Source organism: Hypanus sabinus, chromosome 20, assembly GCF_030144855.1.
Source record: "Hypanus sabinus isolate sHypSab1 chromosome 20, sHypSab1.hap1, whole genome shotgun sequence".
NCBI lineage: Eukaryota > Metazoa > Chordata > Chondrichthyes > Myliobatiformes > Dasyatidae > Hypanus > Hypanus sabinus.
The window spans coordinates 62,797,245-62,816,536 of record NC_082725.1 but is presented as its reverse complement, the minus strand read 5'-3'; the positions used below and the strand labels follow the sequence as shown (position 1 = coordinate 62,816,536).

The window sequence follows — 19,292 nt, the reverse complement described above, 5'->3', positions numbered from 1 at the left end:
ATGAAGCAATATGAGTCAGCTGCGCCTTTCCACATTCCCTGTCACACCCACTGTTGAACTTGAACGCTTGCAAAGTCATTACGCACACAAAGCCATTAGCCACGCGAGGTCATCAGTCGCTAAACGCAGTGATACCCTCACGCCAGGGATCACTGGTTGGCCTCAGGTAACCGGTTGCCTTAAGTGGCCGGCGAGAAGTGCTGTTGCTACTGGCCTGGAGCGCGGACAGATGGGCACCGCCTCAACCTGTTTAGCACACTGAATGTTCGTGGGGAACCTGGTGTTTAAAATATTCGCAGACAACCTAATTCGGGCTCGGGTTCATAAGTAGCAGAGCAGCTACCTCGCTGCGATCTACTGAAAGTCATCCCTCAAGCCAAACTTTTGTCAGCTGATAGATCATCCCTACCTACAAGGAGGGCAAGCATGTGCCCTGTTACACTCCTCGCTCAGTCACTCTCTCCGGACTGTGACTGCTGCAGCCCGGGTATGGGGACCTCCAGCCCTTACCTTGTCCTCTCACTGGTGTGTTGCAATGATTTTAAATGTTCATACGAGGAAAATATGCGCTGTGTGTTTAATATCCAAACATTACTTAAAATGTTATGATGCTATTGACTTATAAGTGAGTTATAATTGACTTATCATTATATTCATGCGAGGAAAATATGTGCTGTGTGTTTAATATTAAATTTGTTAGATAAACCCTTTTAGAAATGAAATTGAGTGTATTGACCACTTATAAGTGACTCATAGTTGACTTATCACCTATATTCCAGTTGTGATTAACACCCCCCCCATCCCCCGTCGGCTGGTCTGCAAGAATATTGTCAATACTAAATCAGTCTGCGGTGCAGAAAAGGTTGGTGACCCCTGGAGTTAGGGGCATTATGAGGTTATCAGGCAGGAAATTGGAAGCTTAAATTGGAAACAGATGTTCTCTGGGAAAAGTACGGAAGATATGTGGCAAATGTTCAGGGGATATTTGTGTGGCATTCTGCATAGGGTACAGGAATCATGGTATACAAAGGCTGTAATAAATCTAGTCAAGAAGAAAAGAAAAGCCTACAAAAGGTTCCAAGAGCTAGGTAATGTTAGAGATGTTCATCACAACTTTGTGGGCCGAAGGGCCTGTATTGTGCTGTAGTTTTTCTATTTTTCTATGTTCTATATGATAAATATCAGCAGTAACTCTGTGGAAAATGTAATATTGCAGGAAATAATACAAACTTTGTTTTGTGGTCAATACCAAGTTAGCAGCTCCAAATGACTGTTTCAATAATTCAGTTGTTAACTATTTCAGTGCACTTTGATGTTTTTGTCATTCTTAGATTTGCAATCTAGAATTGCAATTTCATCTTACATTGTCTGGTTACTGTTTGTACTTCTGTCTATTTCTCCTTTATTCTAACTTTGGGAGCCATATTGCAAATGGCAAGTTGATGAACCAAATTAAACCTTGATTTTAGTAAAAATCTTATGTTTTTTTAAAAATTTTTGTAGTAATGTTTAAATATTGTAAGTTAAACTGTTTACTACTTGAGGTTTTCACATCTTTTACCTTGTCTCAAAAGTGTGATGCTTTACTTTGACAAGTGGTTTGTGCATTGTCAGTATATATAGCTTCTAAAAGTTCCATTATGCATTCTCTCCGACAGTGTAATTGAAAGATTGAGCTACTTTGCTTCCAAAATGTGTTCCATGAACACTTTAATTCAAGTGTTATACGTTTGTATTTCAAGTGAATTTCAAGAAATGCTCTTTATCAGCATTTCTTTATCTTTTTCCCCATTGAGTTCCCAGTTTCTTCCTCAAATGCACCTCTGTAATTTACCTTGAGAGTATGAGAACTCCACATTCTAATCACTGTCTGAGTTGAATATTTTTCCTCGAGTTCTCTGTTGTATTTGTAGTCTATATTGGCTCTGAAATGTGTCTTTCCTGTTGACCTCCCTCAGAATAAGTACACACCTATAGGGTCACTTTTCATCATCCTCCATAGAGAAGAATGCTCAGCAAAGTTCTACAAAATCAAAATGCAGACACTGGACTGTCATGCACACCAGTAATATGAATTTTCGGAACTTAATGACTTTTAATTCTGAAGGGAATGAGCAATCAAGGGAGAATTTTTCAACACCGATTAGGGTTCTCCATTTTTTGAAAGATTTTACCCATGTGTAATCTAATATGCCATGAATTTTCTTGACAGGCAGGATGAAAGCAAGATAAGGAAAGCTTACTTTCGCCTTGCCCAGAAGTATCACCCAGACAAGAATCCTGAAGGCAGGGTATGTTCTGTGCACAAACAGTTGTGAGATATATATGTCCCTTTATGCATGACATGAACATTTATAGCATCTGTTGAGCTTTGTATTTTTGTATGGTTTTGAAAACAATTACCGATTTCAGGACATCCAAGCTGTTTTTTTTCTTTGAAAAACAGTTTTCATTTCACTGCTATCAATGCAGCCCTCACCCATGTCTATTTCCTACATCTTTCATCACCCCATTCTCCACCTTTCACATCAAATGTAATAGGAATAGGACTTTCCTTGTCCTCATCTGCCACATCCAATATGTCATTCTCTGCAACTTCTGACATCAATGTCACAAAAAAGATTGGATCTCATGGTAGCTAGCTATTTTAATTCCACTTCCTGTTCCCGTACAGGCATGTCTGTCTCCAGCCTCCTCTACTGAGGCCAGATGTAGACTGGAGGTGCAGCAGCTCGTGTTCCATTTTGGCAGTCTTCAACCCTAGAATATCAACATCGATTTCTCTGACTTCCAGAAATCACTCCTCTTTCCCCCAAGCTTTCCTTTATCCTTCTGGAACCTTTACATCTCTTTCCCCTTGTCTACCCTCATTACCTACCCATCTCCAACACCTTTCTCTTCTCTCTGGTACAATACCACCTTCCTTTTGTTCCATTTTCTACTATCCTGTTCTATCAGATTCCTAGATTCTTCCTTCAGCCCTTTGTCCTTTTGCCTCCCAGCTTCTCACATAGACCCATACTTCCCTACCTTTCTCCCCCATCTGCCACCTTGTGCTCTGTCCCCTTTCTTTCTAATTCTGAAGAAGGGTCTTTGCTCCAGATATCACCTGTTCATTCCCTCCATGTGCCCTGCTGAGTTTTGTGGTTTTTGCAGCAACTTCAGATTTTAACCGAACATTTGCTTACTGTGCAATTTAGATATATTCATAATTGGCAACCTTGTAATATTCTGTCTTCTGTATTGACAATTTTTCAAGGATACCTTTGAAAAGGTGAACAAGGCTTATGAATACTTGTGCACAAAATCAGCCAGAATGGTGGATGGACCTGACCCTGAGAATATTATCCTTATTCTGAAAACACAAAGCATCCTCTTCAATAGATACAAAAAGGGTGAGGTCATAATCTTCTACTGGAACCATTGACTGACTTTTCGAATGTACCAATTGTTAGAATCTTTATTTGTTGGTATACCTTTTAAATGTAAAAGAGTGCTCATTGTATTTGGAAGTACATTGAAATACTAATAAAAAGCAGTAATAAGGATGGAGAAACAATTGGCAGCAACAGGACAGTCAGCCTCTTGAAGGAGCTGGGGATACTTCAGAATCTGAGAAATAAATTGTTTTCGAATATCCTGAAGAAAGGAACTGTGATACAGAATTTATCCTTTCACACCCTAGGACTAGATTTCTAATAGAGTTTAAAGGATTACAATGTGACCCAGTCTGAAATGAACATGACTCATAAGCATTTGGTGGCTAAGTCAAATACAGAACATTTGTGCATTCTTTACAAAGAGCCATCTCACCTGATCAAGCTTAGAGAAGAACGTGTAGGAATAGTACATTTCACAAATATATCTGAAATATACCATTCTGGTGAAGCTATGATGCAGGGCAATGTGTAAACTTGTTAGCAGACACAGTATAATAAGCAGAGCCAAGCTTTCTCAAAATCAACCAATGAAAGCTATGCAATCTGTCATGTCTGTGATAAGTTTCTATGAATAATAAAATCACTATTAGAAAGGGACAGAGCATAACACCACAGGAAGAAACAAGGCTGAAGAATTTGCAACAATCTTCTGCTAGTCATTTTAACAGTTCATTTTGGTTGCCTCAGTAATTTGGCAGCCCAGGCTTTAAGTTCTGTCTACTGCAAGACACTTGCAAATGAATAACTGTAGTGTATACAGCAAAGACTTTGGATCCTGACAGAAGACAGCTTACGCACTCTAGCTGTCTAACTGCTGTTGCTCCTAAACCTTGGCTATTCTTTTGAAGTTACTATTGTAAGTCCTTGATATTGCTATGTATTTGTGGGAGTACTTCATCTGGATCTGTGTGATTCATGTTGGTTATTGGCTACTACCTTTTTATGAGCACAGAGCAGAGTAAATATTAGACCTGCCTATACAGTACCTATTTCAGAAATCAGCAATAAACTAGAATATGCCTCCTCTGTTCGCTCCCTCTGTCTCCTCCCTATATGATCCCATATCGTTAATTGAATTTTGATTCAATTGAACAGCTCAGTATTTGACTAGTCAATCTTTCAAAAGCCTTGGGAGTTCATGAATTGTATATTTCTTCTGTTGGAATTTTATTTCTGGGAGATAAACATTTTAGAACCTGTTAACATCAGCCATTTCTCAGAACACATTACAAAATATTTTATTGTAGGCAAGGATAAGAAGAGTTACCATTTTGCTTGTAATGTGGTAGTATATCTGAAGTGCCTGAACTGTAACCTAGCTTTCAAAGTTCAAAGTAAATTTTATTATCAAAGTACATGTATGTCACCATATTAAACCCCAAGATTCATTATCTTGTGGCATACTCAACAAATCTATAGAATAGTACTATAACAGAATTAATGAAAGACTGCCCTGCTAGGGCATTCAACCAGAGTACAGAACATTGCAAATGAAAATATAAATAAACAGGAGATCAAGAACCTTGAAAGTGAGTGCGTTGGTTGTGTGAACATTTCAATGATGGGGCAAGTGAAGTGATAGCATAACATTCTCATAAGATCCAGTCACTCTTGTTAACCCATTGAAGTTAGATAGTTTGCTGAGGTTAGATTGTTGGTCAAAGCATTCTATACTATAAATGCAATTAGTAATTTTGAGTTATTTGCAATCTTTATTGTCTTATTTACTTATCACTTGATTTTCCTTAGAACTTGAGCCCTATAAATATGCAGGCTACCCGATGCTAATAAAAACTATTACGATGGAAACTTCAGATGATCAGCTGTTTTCCAAGGTGTCATTGTTGCCGGCTTCCACTGAATTGGCCTTCCATACTGTAAATTGCTCAGCACTGAATGCTGAAGAGCTTCGCAGAGAAAATGGAATAGAGGTAATTTGTGCACCACAATGTATAAAGACTAAACATAAGCATAGCTTTAAAAAATTCTATTCTGTTACAATTTTGGAAGTGTCAAAGGAGGAGATGTAGTTTGTAAATTATCTCTATTTAAACCTGTTTACACAGTCATATTCATTGCCCAGGTGTCTTTGCAGCCTGTATTTCAGGGGCTAGATAAATGCTTTAAGTTCAGTGTGCTAATTAGAATCCATGCTTTATTCTCACAGCTTCCAACACTCTTTCATGAATTTTCTAAATGGCTAACTATTTTTCAGGTACTACAAAATGGCTTTGCACGTTGTGTGGGAGTGTTAACAAATTCAAGCAAAAAGGACGATATGGCTGTGCAGGTATCATAAATTAATTTTCATGGGGTTTAAAATATCCAGCTAATGTAGTGAAATAATGTGGAACGTCTTTGTTTTAGGTTTGTGGCCATATCTGCCAATGTTACAGTGTCGCAGCTCAGTTTGAAGAATGCAGAGAAAAGATCACAGAAATGCCCACAATCATTAGAGACATTTGCAGATTGCTGTATTATGGCAAAGTAGGTATTCACACAGCACCTCTGATTGCAGTATCTGATATGTCATTGCGGTTTTTGAGTTTAAATGTGTTGCTTTATCTAAATTTTCTGTTATTTGGTATTTCTCAAGTGCAGCATTGCGTATTATGAGAGTAAAATCTCTTTTGTACTATAATCCTTCTAAGTTTTATACTTGTTTTCCATGTACTCATAGAAATTACCACGGACAGCGATGTTGGCAGTTGAATGTGTTGGTTCTTTTGCTGTGGATTACTGGTTACAGTCACACTTATTTCAAGCTGGTATTCTTTGGCACCTTCTTGTCTATCTTTTTAACTATGACTACACACTGGAAGAAAGTGGCATTCAGAAGTCTGAAGAAACTAATCAGCAGGTATTACTTCAATTTTCAAAATGAAACCTAGTTTAGTTTGGTTTTGGAGAATTGCCCTTTGTATATAACAATAATTAGATGGCCTTTTACCTTAGGAAATATACTGCATATAGTCTGTGGTGAAATCAATTGTGCTCTGTTTTCCTTAAACAGGAAGTTTCTAACAGTCTGGCAAAGATCTGTGTAACTGCTCTGAGTCGGTTAGGTGGTTATTTGCCAGGAGAAAAGGCAACACCTGAAAATCCCACCATAAGAAAATGCTTGGCAGCTTTATTATCACCTTATGTCTCAAGAAGGCTTTCTAAGGATAGTCCAACTGAGGTGATGTTGTACTTATTACTCTAAGTGGATGAAATTCCTTTGGTTATCCATGTCAAAAATGCGCTTTAATTGCACGACTGATGCCATGGATTTCTTAGTTAACAGCTTGTTAGTGACTCATTTCAGAGCAAAGTTAACACTGTAAAGTTTTCTGAATCTCTCCCTCAGAAGAGACATTATTCTGTAAGACATTTTCACATAAGTATTCTTCCAACTAATGATTGCTTGGCAATCTGGTGATTATTTTTAAGGTGCTAAAAATGAATCTTGGCATACGCTGCTCATTTGTTAGAATTTTATTCAAAATCATTGTTTGAACATCTAAGAAAACCCCTCACAAAATCTAAATGGTCTGCAACTTGAGATATTAAGGCAAATATAGTTTAGAAATAGGTTTTATGGAGCATATTAAGAGAGTTAAAAATGCTGGCTTGGAATTTAGAGCCAATTCAAATGAAGGAATGAGTGCCATTATATTACTATATTACTGATAAATCTGAGAATAACCTTGAAGCCAAAGTATGATTGTGTTGGTGTTTTTGAATTTCTGTGATATTGGACTTCACTGGTTAGAATTTATAGATGTGTGACGTCTGTCTCTACCAACACCCCTATTCAGTGTTGAACATTCTGGGATACTCCTCTTTCAGAAGAGGCAAAGTGGGGAAATGGAGAAATGAACCTGAATTTTTATATTATTCCCGGGATGGCGGGGCTGTCATTTGTTGAAAGATTGAGCGACTGGGCTTGTATACACTGGAATTTAGAAGGATGAGAGGATCTGATTGAAACATAAGATTATTAAGGGATTGGACATGCTAGAGGCAGGAAATATGTTCCCGATGTTGGGGGAGACCAGAATTAGAGGTCACAGTTTAAGAATAAGGGGTAGGCCATTTAAAACTGAATTCAGGAAAAGCTTTTTCACCCAGAGAGTTGTGGATCTATGGAATGCTCTGCCTCAGAAGGCAGTGGAGGCCAATTCTCTGGATGCTTTCAAGAGAGAGTTAGATATAGATAGCAGAGTCAAGGGATATGGGGAGAAGGCAGGAACAGGGTACTGATTGTGGATGATCAGCCATGATCACAGTGAATGGTGGTGCTGGCTCAAAGGGCTGAATGGCCTACTCCTGCACCTATTGTCTATTATGTCTATGAAAAATGTTATAATTATTTAAATATAAGGATGAGCATGTAGTGTAAATATCATCTTCAAAGGAAAATGACAGACCTGGGAACAGGGAATGCGCTGAAATTGGCCTTTGATAGGGATAAGAGTAGTTAATTTGAGAGCTGGGGTCTCTTCTGATTATACTCGATCCTTGTATTCACTTAATGCATGATCTTGATTCTTAATTCCATAATGAATGTTAATTCATGTTAAGGATTAAGTGTGCTCAGGCAGTTCAATGGTGCAACTTGTTGAGCTGCTGCCTGTCAACTTCAGAGATTCCAGTTCAATCCTGATCTGTAGTTCTTTCTGTATGAAGTTTGCATGTTTTATCTGTGATTTGCATAGTTTTGGGTGCTCCAGTTTTTCCAAACTAAAGTTGTCAGATACAACAGGGAAATTGACCCTTTGGCCCACTCAGTCTGTGCTGATAACCAACTGCCCATTTACATTAAACTTACAATCTACAAGATTCCTCTAGATCATAGGTGTCAAACTCAAGGCCCGCAGGCCATATCCGGCCCGCGAGATCATTTTAGATGGATCTATTATTTTAATTATTAATGGCCCGGTGATATGAAGCCTATGATTGTAAGTTAATACCAATCATAAAAATAATGCTTGCTCAGCAGTCTTCTTCAATAGAAATGGAATTTGTGAAGTGAAACACTTAGTAGTTATAGCAGAGACTGAGACACATGAGAACAGGCTGAAAAAATGGAGGCAATGAAAGCTGCGTTCGCACGCGCCCGACTGATCCAGCCCGCATGAAGCTGCATTTTGCCCAATCCGGCCCGTGACCTAAAATCAGTTTGTCACCCCTGCTCTAGATTTTACCACCAACCTATACAATAGGACCAAATTGCATTGATGATTCAACTTATCAACCTGCACATCCTTGGTATTTGTGAGGAAATCAGCATTTGAGTACATTTGTGTCATGGAGAGCATGTAAAGATAGGGTTTCATCTTTAATGCTGTCTGCATATACTTTGCATGCGTGGAGAGGAGTAGAATCTGGGGGTGGGGGTGGGGTTGGGATGAGTATGATGGGACCATGGTGGAAAATAAGTATAATTGGTGTAGAATTTGTCTAATTAAGAGATGGTTTGATGGTCAGCTGAAAGTGTTTTATTCATGCTCTGATGCTAAATCAGGAAGGATGTTACAGTAGTACAAGGAAACTTAGAGCACATTCTTAAATTTTTCCTGTTTGCTGGTAATCATCTCCAACAGTAGCACTGGGAGTAGTTCTATTTTGGGAATGTCATGTCAGGCATGTGAATAATGTGACCAATCCATTGTAGCCAAGTGAGTATAACCAGGACTGCTGAGGATATTGGTTTGGGAAAAGACACTGATGTTGGTTGACTTTCCTTCCAATGAATTTGGAGCATTTTGTGGAGACTGGTATTTTTCCAGTGCCTTGACCTACTTAAATGTATTGTGCAACTTGCAAGCATATATTAGGGCAGGGATCACTACCGTCAAGAGATCATAACCTCTGTGCCAGATATAATGTCTTGATCTCTAAATACTTCTCCAATTTTATTTGAAATGTGATGGTGAGTTTCAATGATGTCTTCTAAAAGGTGGATCCTGAGATATGTAAAGTGTAGAGGGTAGTGTGGTACAATGGTGGTAGGTCAGTTAGAGACTTTGGTGTTGCCGATGCAGAAGTCTTTTCCCCTTATGTTTTGGTGAATGAATTAACAATGTATGAGCTAGGCTTTCTAAGTGTGTGCAAAAACAGATATAATGTATCAGCTTGTCTACTGAGATTTGCAGTGGCCTCAGTTCTGGACTGTTGCTACTGTATTTTGAGTAGTTCATCTTAAACTCTGTTGCCTTGAGCAGTGTCTTGGAAGTGTGGTGCAGCATTATGTCAAGAGCCAGGTGAATGAGTGAGGACATGGGTGAGGTAATGTGGGGATTAAAAAAAAAATACTTTTGGTAGGAGAATATAACGATGGAGTAAATTTTCTAAATGAGAGTTTGCAGAGAGAGGAGTACCCTTGTACGTGAATTGCCAAAAGTAAATGTTGCGGAGTCAGCAAACAAGATACAGACAGAACCTGAGTTCCATTTCTGAGAGTTCTCCATGCTAATTTTTCCATAAGTCAGACATTCACTATAGCTACCCATAGCATTTAGCTCTATATGTATTTGTTATAACTCTCATTTAATTGAATAATCATTGTTTTGATACCTATGATTAAACTAATTAATTAAACAAATGCTGTATCCAGTCAGTAATGATTAGAATATCCGTTAGAATGATTCCTGGCATGTGGGTAGATTGTTCAATATAGTAAAATTAAGTAAGCTGTGATTGTACTCTAAAGTTCAGAAAAGAGTAACAAATGAATTTATTAAAATGTAAAAATTTCTTTAAAGGTTTGATTGGGTTCATAGAGGGAAGAAGTTCCATGTGGCAGTAATGTCTAGAACAAAGGTCACAACTTCCAAATAAAAAGTCAGCCATTCAGGATAAATGAAAAGGCACTACATTTAACTCCATTTGATCAGACTTACATTCTATGTAAGAACATGTTTGTTTTAAACAGATCCTCAAAATACTCAACAGTAATACTGAAACGCCATACTTGATCTGGAGCAACGGCACTAGAGCTGAACTGCTGGAATTCCTTGAATCACAGCAGGAGAGCATGATAAAAAGGGTGAGACATACATTTAATTTCTGACATTACAATAATGAAGCAAGCCAAGATGGTTTACAGGTAACACTTTTACTCCAAGCACTGTTAGGAGGTATTGCAGTATGATTGAAAACTGGACTGAAAAGAAAATTAAGGTATTTGGAGAGGTAATTCTAGACATTGGAGTCTCATTGTAGAACAGTTAAAATCTGGAATGTGTAAGAAAAGTCCTGTAGAGAGAGATACATTTCTAATTTGGAGTGCTACTGCAGCAGAAATAAACATGTAAATGAGATGTTGTGTTAAGGCAGGGTCACAAGGTGTACAAGATTGGGATGATAACAAAAGTGTTGATTCTAAAGTGTAATGGGTTGGATGTTAATTTTAATTAGAGCTATTGATGGAGCAGGTTAGAGATGGAAGAAGACAGTCTTGGTGTAGATACTGGAGTCAGAAGTTTAGCTCTGTTATAATTACAAGTTCAACCCTGGAATGGTGTAGATACCCAAACGTATGAAATTTGCTGTGAGGACTGCAGATAGCCTTGGGCATGCTGGCATTGGAAATTGGATGAGTGTTTTATTCATAAAAGACTTTAGGAAGGTTTGGTAACTACCTTAAAAGTAACTTGGGTACTAGTGTTTAAAAATTGAAGGTGGTCCATAATGTATAAAAGGAAATTCACTCAGAACTGTCTAAATTCCTTTTGTGGTCAAATTAAATTTGTACTGGGCTAGTGAAAGTGCTGTATTGCTTCTACTATTTCACCATGTACCAAAGTCAGCTTCTACTGATGTACACTGCTGTTATTTAGTTAAAATAGTCTAAGGTTAATATACAACTTAATCTGGAAGATTACCTTTGTTACCTAATGTCGGGCATATTTGGACATATATGATACTTGTAATTTATTAAGCATCATTTTTTTCCGATGGCTCAATTTTTAATAAATCTAAGAATTATTTATCCAGTACCAGTAAATTGTATAACTAAGAATACTAAACAATGTATTGTTTGACACTTAAAGTAATCTCTATCATTTCTCAAGGGGGATTGTGATAAAAGTTATGGTGCAGAGTTTGTTTTCAGTGAGCATGCAAAGGAGCTCATTGTCGGTGAAATTTTTGTCCGAGTCTACAATGAACAGCCAACATTCCCATTAGAGGTAAGATTGCAGCATCATTGTTTTGTCAGTAGGAATGAATGGTCAGGTTGATGGAAAAATGAGGGTGAAAATTATTTTTACTGTATTCCAAAATGTTTGACACAAGTAAAGTATTTGCATTTTCCTCTGTACCCTGAACTAAAACCCAGTGGTTTTTAGTATAAAATTTCAGCCATCTTCCTCCACATCCTTTCTCTACCACTTAATCACTGACAGCAGTGGGAAGTTCCTTCACTGTCTGCAAATGAATTTACTGAAATCACAATCTTGTGGCACAATTCTTTTATTCAATTGTTACTGGGTCAGAATTATATACTAGGGATACAAGCTATTTAACTCAACTTCTCAGCACTAAACAGTGGCCATCCTTGGAAAATCTTGGAAATACAAATTGTCATTTAGACACTTAGTTTGTGCAAAACATTTCTCCTTTTTTTCTCTTTAAATTTTTGTATTTGACATGTTTCTACTGTGAGCTTCTAACCTTTTGAGCAATTATATCCATGCCTGATTAAGGTATTCTCATTTGACTATCCTCAATGCTGAGCTTTTTTGGAGAATGGTATGAGGCTCATTAGTGTCTGTTGTGCAATCCAATTCATCAGTGAAATGAGCCAAAAGAGAAATATTGAACTTTACAGATCTTGCGATAAAGAATGATTCTGAGCACGTTGTCGGAATATCATAACTGCAGAGCAAGGTACAGACTGATGAAAAGGAAGTTATGATACAAGAAGCATATAGGCAAAATGTGGCCACTTGTTCTGGGTTAGTGACAAAAACTCAGGAAATAAGTTACATCATGAACAATTCCAAACTTGAAGTTTATACAACTTTATTATTCCACTTTATACAAGGCTTGAGTGATGTGATGGAAAATACTCAATCAGTATAGTTCCAACATTGGTCAAGGAGTTCAACTCAAAGCAACATGATTAGTGTTTAGGGCTACACGTATTATGCTCTTAGTTTGCTGTGACAATTATGATATGATTGATATTCAATTTTCTGGACTCCCATTTCCCTGTCGTTCTGCGCTAAATTGAAGGGTTGGCTGGTGGACAGCAAATTTTGCTTTAATTGGAATATTTAAATTTTAACTTGAGTATTGGAGATTCCTCAATTAATAGGTTCATAAAACTGGTAATTTTACTGTTTCAGGTTATGCTGTTCAAATGGAATTAGGCACCTAGCAAATTTTCATCAAAACTTATGCCTTGATATTTTTGTTCAGTTTCCAAAGGCATTTGCAGCCAGCCTGCTTGATTATATAGGCTCACAGGCACAATATCTACACACGCTGATGGCCATCACACAGACTGGGAAAGTGGAATCTGATCAACATGAAGAAAGGTTAAGGCGAGCTGAAATGGCTTTGGAAGCGCTGCGTAATGTCATCAAAAACAATCCAGGTTAGTGTAGTTTGAGATTTTAATGTGGAGTGCTGTATTATAAAAGTAAGATCAAATCTTCTCTTTTGAGCACGATAACCAGTCAAGGATCCATTTACCTTTTACATTTATGTATTGTGGCTAACGTGGCTCTCATACCATGAAAAATACATGGACTATTTCTTGTGGGACTGGTATATAGATGAATAAATGAGCAGCAGCATGACTCTTGCAGGATAATTCACTTTGAAACATAGAAAACCTACAGCATGATACAGGCCCTTTGGCCCACAAAGTTGTGCCGAATATGTCCCTACCTTGGAAATTACTAGGCTTACCCGTTGTCCTCTATTTTTCTAACCTCCATGTACCTATAGAAAAGTCTCTTAAAAGACCCTATCGTATCAGCCTCCACCACAGTTGCTGGCAGCCTGTTTCACGCACTCACCACTCTCTGTGTAAAACTTACATCTCCTCTGTACCTACTCCCCAGCACCTTAAACCTGTGTCCTCTTGTGGCAACCATTTCAGCTCTGGGAAAAAGCCTCTGGCTATCCACATGATCAATGCCTCTCATCATCTTATACATCTCTATCAGGTCACCTCTCATCCTCCATTGATCCAAGGAGAAAAGGCCGAGTTCACTCAACCTGTTTTCATAAGGCATGCTCCCCAATGCAGGCAACATCCTTGTAAATCTCCTCTGCACCCTTTCTATGGCTTCCACATCCTTCCTGTAGTGAGGTGACCAGAACTGAGCACAGAACTCCAAGTGGGGTCTGACCTGGGTGCTATATAGCTGCAACATTATCTCTTGGCTCCTAGATTCAATTCCACGATTGATGAAGGCCAATACACTGTATGCCTCCTTAACCACAGAGTCAACCTGCATAGCTAGAGTATCCTATGTACTGGGACCCTGAGATCCCTCTGATCTGCCACACTGCCAAGAGTCTTGCTATTAATACTATATTCTGCCATCATATTTGACCTACCAAAATGAACCACTTCACACTTATCTGGGTTGAACTCCATCTGCCACTTCTCAACTCAGTTTTGAATCCTATCAGTGTTCCACTGTAACCTCTGACAGCCCTCCAGACTATCCACAGCAGCCCCAACCTTTGTGTCATCAGCAAATTTGCTAAACCATCCCTCCACTTAAAAAATCACAAAGTGTAAGGTTCCCAGGACAGATCCCTGAGGCACTCCACTGATCACCAACCTCTGTGGAGAATATGACCCGTGTACATTCACTCTTTGCCTTCTGTGGGTAAACCAGTTCTGGATCCACAAAGCAATGTTCCCTTGGATCCCATGCCTCATGGGGTACCTTATCAAATGCCATGCTGAAATCCATATACACAACATCTACTGCTCTTCCTTCATCAATATGTTTAGTCACATCCTCAAAAAATTCAATCAGGCTCATAAGACACAACCTGCCCTTGACAAAGCTATGCTGACTATTCCTGATCATATTATGCCTCTCCAAATGTTCATAAATCCTGCCTCTCAGGATCTTCTCCATCAACTTACCAACCACTGAAGTAAGACTCACTGGTCTATAATTTCCTGGGCTATCTCTACTCCCTTTCTTGACTAAGGGAACAACATCCGCAACCCTCCAATCCTCTGGAACCTCTCCCGTCCCCTTTGATATAAAACAGTAGTGTATGGTGTCAAACTGAAGCATGAGCACCTCTGACCTTTGTTACAGTCTGAAAGTCAGCATGCAGCTAAAGCAAACAATTGTTGATAAAGAGCCTCGGCCTGAAACATCAGCTGCTTACTCTTTTCTATAGATGCTGCCTGGCCAGTTGAGTTGCTGCGGCATTTTACTCCAGCATCTAGAAACTTCTTGTGATTCTGCTTAAAGGATTTGAAATAGAACCATAGAACATTACAGCACAGAAACAGGCCTTTTGGCCCTTCTTGGCTGTGCCGAACCATTTTTCTGCCTAGTCCCACTGACCTGCACCTGGGCCATATCCCTCCATACACCTCTCATCCATATATCTGTCCAAGTAAAGGTTCAAAAGACTTTCCAGACACGAGGAAGGATTTGTTATGTCGTAGCATGCATCAGAATGAGGGCTGATCCCATTGAAGTAAAAAGCAGCAACTTGCAGCAGTGACTTTTTTTGGGAGCTTTGACCAGTGACCGATCAGCGTTTGGGATTGATTAGCAAGAATAAATTGAAAGACGGTAGGGGCAAGCGGAGTGGCCATCGTTGGAGTGGTCAGTCAGAGTGGTGATTTTGAAGCTTTTATCTCATCGGGGTTTCAGTCAGAGACGGCAAAAAAGGAAAGCTGTAGATAGAATTTCTTCCCCACCCCACCCCACCTCCTCTTTATATTTGCTCAGTTAGAGCAGTAGATTTGCCTGACAGGATAATGGAATGCTCCTCTTGCAGGATGTGGGAAGGCAAGGAGACCTCTGGTATCCCTGATGACTACAACTGCAAGAAGTGCATCCAGGTGCAGATTCTAACAATCTGTGTTAAGGTGTTGGAGCTGGAACTGGATGAACTGTGGGTCATTCGGAGGCTGAAGGGGTGATAGGACATATAGAAAGGTAGTTACACCCAAGGTGCAGGAAACTGGGTGACATTCAGGAAAGGGAAAGGGGTAAAGGAAGCAGAGCAGAATATCCCTGTGGCCTAAACAGCAGGTATGTCAGCTTGGATACTGTTGACCTAGCAGAGGAAAGTCACAGCAGTAGAGTCTCTGGCTTTGTGACTCAAGGGTGGGAATGGGCACGCTGTGGTGATAGGGGATTCATTAGGTAGGGAACAGAAAGATTCTATGGGTGAGAATGAGACTCCCGGATGGTATGTTGCCTCCTGGGTATCAGAATCTGGCACTTCTCAGATTGAGTCCTCGGCATTCTTAAGTTGGAGGGTGAACAGCTAGAGGTTGTGGTCCATGACATGGATAGGACGAGTGTCAAAGTTCTGCATGGACAGTTGAGGGAATTTGGTGCTAAGTTTAAAGGCCAGGGCCTCCATGTTGTGATTTTAGGATTAGTACCCATGCCACATGCTAGTGAGGCCAGAACTAGGAAGATTATACAGTTTAACACGTGGCTAAGGAGTTGGTATAGGAAGATTTTTGGATCATTGGGTTCTCTTCCAGGGAAGGTGGGACCAGTGCAGAATGAACGCTTTGGATCTAAACTGGAGGGAGACTAATATCCTCGTGAGAAGGTTTGCTAAATGCTCGAGTTTCAGGGGGATGGGAACCAGAATGCCAGAACTGTTAGTGGAGAGGTAATGGAGACAGATATTGGTAAGACCCTAGACAAAATCAGGAATCAAAAGGTTGACCATGGTGCAACTAATGTCCTGAGCTGTGAATATTTCAGTGTAGGAAATATCGCAGGAAAGGTGGATGAGCTCAGCAAGGATCAACACCTGGAATTATGATATTGCAGCCATTTGTGAGACTTGGATGGGGGAGTGGCAGGACTGGCAGCTTAGTATTGCATTGTTTTATACACGACAGAGCAGGAGGGATCAAAAGAGGAGGGTGGCATTACTAATCAGGGAAAATGACACGGCAATGCTCAATCAGGACAGACTGGAGAACTCGACTAGTGAGGTGTTATGGGTGGAACTGAGAAATAGAGGTATGGCCACATGAATTACAGGCCACCCAACAGTCCTGGGATTTAGAGGAACAAATTTGTAAAGGGATCACAAACTGTTGCAAGAATCATACGATTGTTATAATAGGTGATTTTTAACTTTCCACATATTGACTGGGATCCCATGCTGTAAAAGGACTAGCTGGGATAGAGTTTGTCAAATAAGTATATTCAGGAAAGTTCTGTCATCAGTACATAAAGTCCAACAAGAGAGTATGTGATACTAGATCCGCTGTTAGGCAATGAGACAGGGCAGGTGGCAGGCGTTCGTGTAGGGGACTACTTTGCATCTAGTGATCACAATGCCATTAGTTTCAAAGTAAATATGCAAAAAGATGGGTCTGGTCCACAGGTTAAGATTCTAAAGTGAACAAAGGCCAATTTTGATGGTATTAGAAAGGATCTGGCAAGTGTGTTTTGGGACAGACTGTTTTCTGGCAAGTGTGTACTTGGTAAGTGGGAAGCCTTCAAAAGTGAAGTTTTGAGAGTACAAAGCTTGTATGTGCCTGTCAAAATAAAAGGTAACGATAGCAAGTGTAGGGAACTTTGATTTTGACGCCCTGGTTAAGAGGGGGGGAGAAAAGGAGGTGCATAGCAGCTCCAGTCAGGTGCTTATGGAATGCAAGAAATGCAAGAAAACACTTAAAGAAATCAGGAGGGCTAAAAGAAGGGTTGGGGTTTCCTAAAAAAACAAAGTGAAGGCAAATCCTAAGGGACTCTACAGATATGTTAAAAGTAAAAGGATTGCAAAGGACAAAATTGGTCCTCTGCAAGATCACAATGGGTAATCCATGTGTGGAGCGAAAACACATGGATGAAATCTTAAAATTTTTGCATCTGTATTTACTCGGGAGAAGGGCAGTTAGGCTATAGAAGTGAGGCAAAGTGGCATCGATTTCATGCACCCCCTACAGATTACAGAGGAGATGTATGCTGTCCTGAGGCAAAACAGGGTGGATAAATCCCCAGGGCCTGACAAGGTGTTCCCTTGGCCCCACGGGAGACAAATGCAGAAATTGCTGGGGAGGTACCCGAGGGCTAGAGGAAAACTAATGTTATTCTGCTGTTTAAAAAAGGCTCTAAACATAAACCAGGAAATTATAGGCCAGCAAGTCTGACATCAGTTGTTGAAAAGTTATTGGAAGGTATTCCGAGGGACTGGATATGAGTATTTGGATAGACAGGGACTGACTAGGGATAGATAGTCAGCATGGTTTTGTGCATGGTAGGTCATGTCTAACCAATCTTAGAGTTTTTTGAGGAAGTTACCAGGGAAGTGGATGAAGGCAAGGCAGTGGATGTTGGCTACATGGACCTTGGATAGGCATTTGACAAGGTCCTGCATGGGAGGCTAGTCAAGAAGGTCTAGTCTCTCAGCATTCAAGATTAGGTAGTAAATTGAATTAGACATGGGCTCTGTGGGAGAAGCCAAAGAGTGGTAGTTGATGGTTGCCTCTCTGACAGGAGGCCTGTGACTAGTGAATTACTTTTGGGATCAGTGCTGGGTCTGTTGTTGATTTTCATCAATATCAATGATGTAGGTGATGATGTGGTTAACTAGATCAGCAAATTTGTAGATGACACCAAGACTGGGGGTGCAGTGGACAGAGAGGCTTGCAGAGGGATCTGCATCCGCTGGTAAGATGGGCTGCAAAATAGCAGATGGAATTTAATACAGGCAAGTGAGAGGTTTTGCACTTCAGTCGGACTAACCAAGGTAGGTCTTATGCACGGTAGGCACTGAGGAGTGTGGTAGAACAAATGGATATGGGAATACATTCCAGAATTTATTGAAAGTAGCATCACAGGTAGCTAAGGTTGTTTTTTAAAAAAATGCTTTTGGCATATTGGCCTTTGTAAATCAATGTATTGAGTACATGAGATGATGTGTTGAAGTTGTGTAAGACATTGGTGAGGCCTAATCTTAAGTATTGTGTGCAGTTTTGGTCACCTACCCACAGGAAAGATGTAAGTAAAGTTGATAGAGTACACAGAAAATTTACAAGGATGTTGCCGGGACTGGAGGACCTGAGGTATAAGGAAAGATTGAACAGGTCAGGACTGTGTTCCTTAGAACAGAAGATTAAGAGAATATTTGATAGAGCTATACAAAATTGAGGGATATAAATAGGGTAAATGCAAGTAGGCTTTTTTTTCCATTGAGGTTGGGTGGAACTGCAACCAGGGGTTGTGGGTTAAGGGTGAGAAATTTAAGGGGAACACGGGGGGAATTTCACTCAGAGAGTTGTAAGGGTGGAGTGAGTTGCCAGCATATATGGTGCATTTAAGATCGATTTCAATGTTTAAGAGAAGTTTGGATAATGGATGGGCTATGGTCCTGACACAGGTTGCTGTGAGTAGGTGGTTTAAATGGTTTGGCAGGGACTAGATGGGCTGAAGGGCCTGTTTCTGTGCTATACTACTCTGTGACTCTATGAAGCAAAGTAATGAATTTTGCATGTTAGGTCAGGAGATTGTTTCTCCTGGTCATAGAGATCAGAACAAGTCATAGTTACAGCAAAATATGAAGAACGAAATCCCTGGAAGATTTTTTAAAAAGAATTCTGTGCTTCAGGATAGTAGTTTCAGTTAATTTAGTGCTTGGTTCTTGAAGGCAGATTTTGAGATGCTAACA

At 39.7% G+C, this 19,292-nt stretch overlaps 1 protein-coding gene across 5 annotated transcripts in view; it reads left to right on the top strand.

Moving 5' to 3' along the window:
- The window catches only part of LOC132378588 (dnaJ homolog subfamily C member 13), a 190,033-nt gene that overhangs the window by 132,081 nt on the left and 38,660 nt on the right, over positions 1-19,292 (top strand). For all 5 annotated transcript variants that reach the window (XM_059945636.1, XM_059945635.1, XM_059945634.1 and 2 more), the window contains 10 exons: positions 2,213-2,291; positions 3,260-3,395; positions 5,190-5,371; positions 5,656-5,730; positions 5,808-5,927; positions 6,121-6,300; positions 6,454-6,621; positions 10,360-10,473; positions 11,501-11,617; positions 12,852-13,029. In XM_059945636.1, coding sequence (XP_059801619.1) covers positions 2,213-2,291; positions 3,260-3,395; positions 5,190-5,371; positions 5,656-5,730; positions 5,808-5,927; positions 6,121-6,300; positions 6,454-6,621; positions 10,360-10,473; positions 11,501-11,617; positions 12,852-13,029 — 1,349 coding nt within the window. The remainder of the gene's footprint in view (positions 1-2,212; positions 2,292-3,259; positions 3,396-5,189; positions 5,372-5,655; positions 5,731-5,807; positions 5,928-6,120; positions 6,301-6,453; positions 6,622-10,359; positions 10,474-11,500; positions 11,618-12,851; positions 13,030-19,292) is intronic.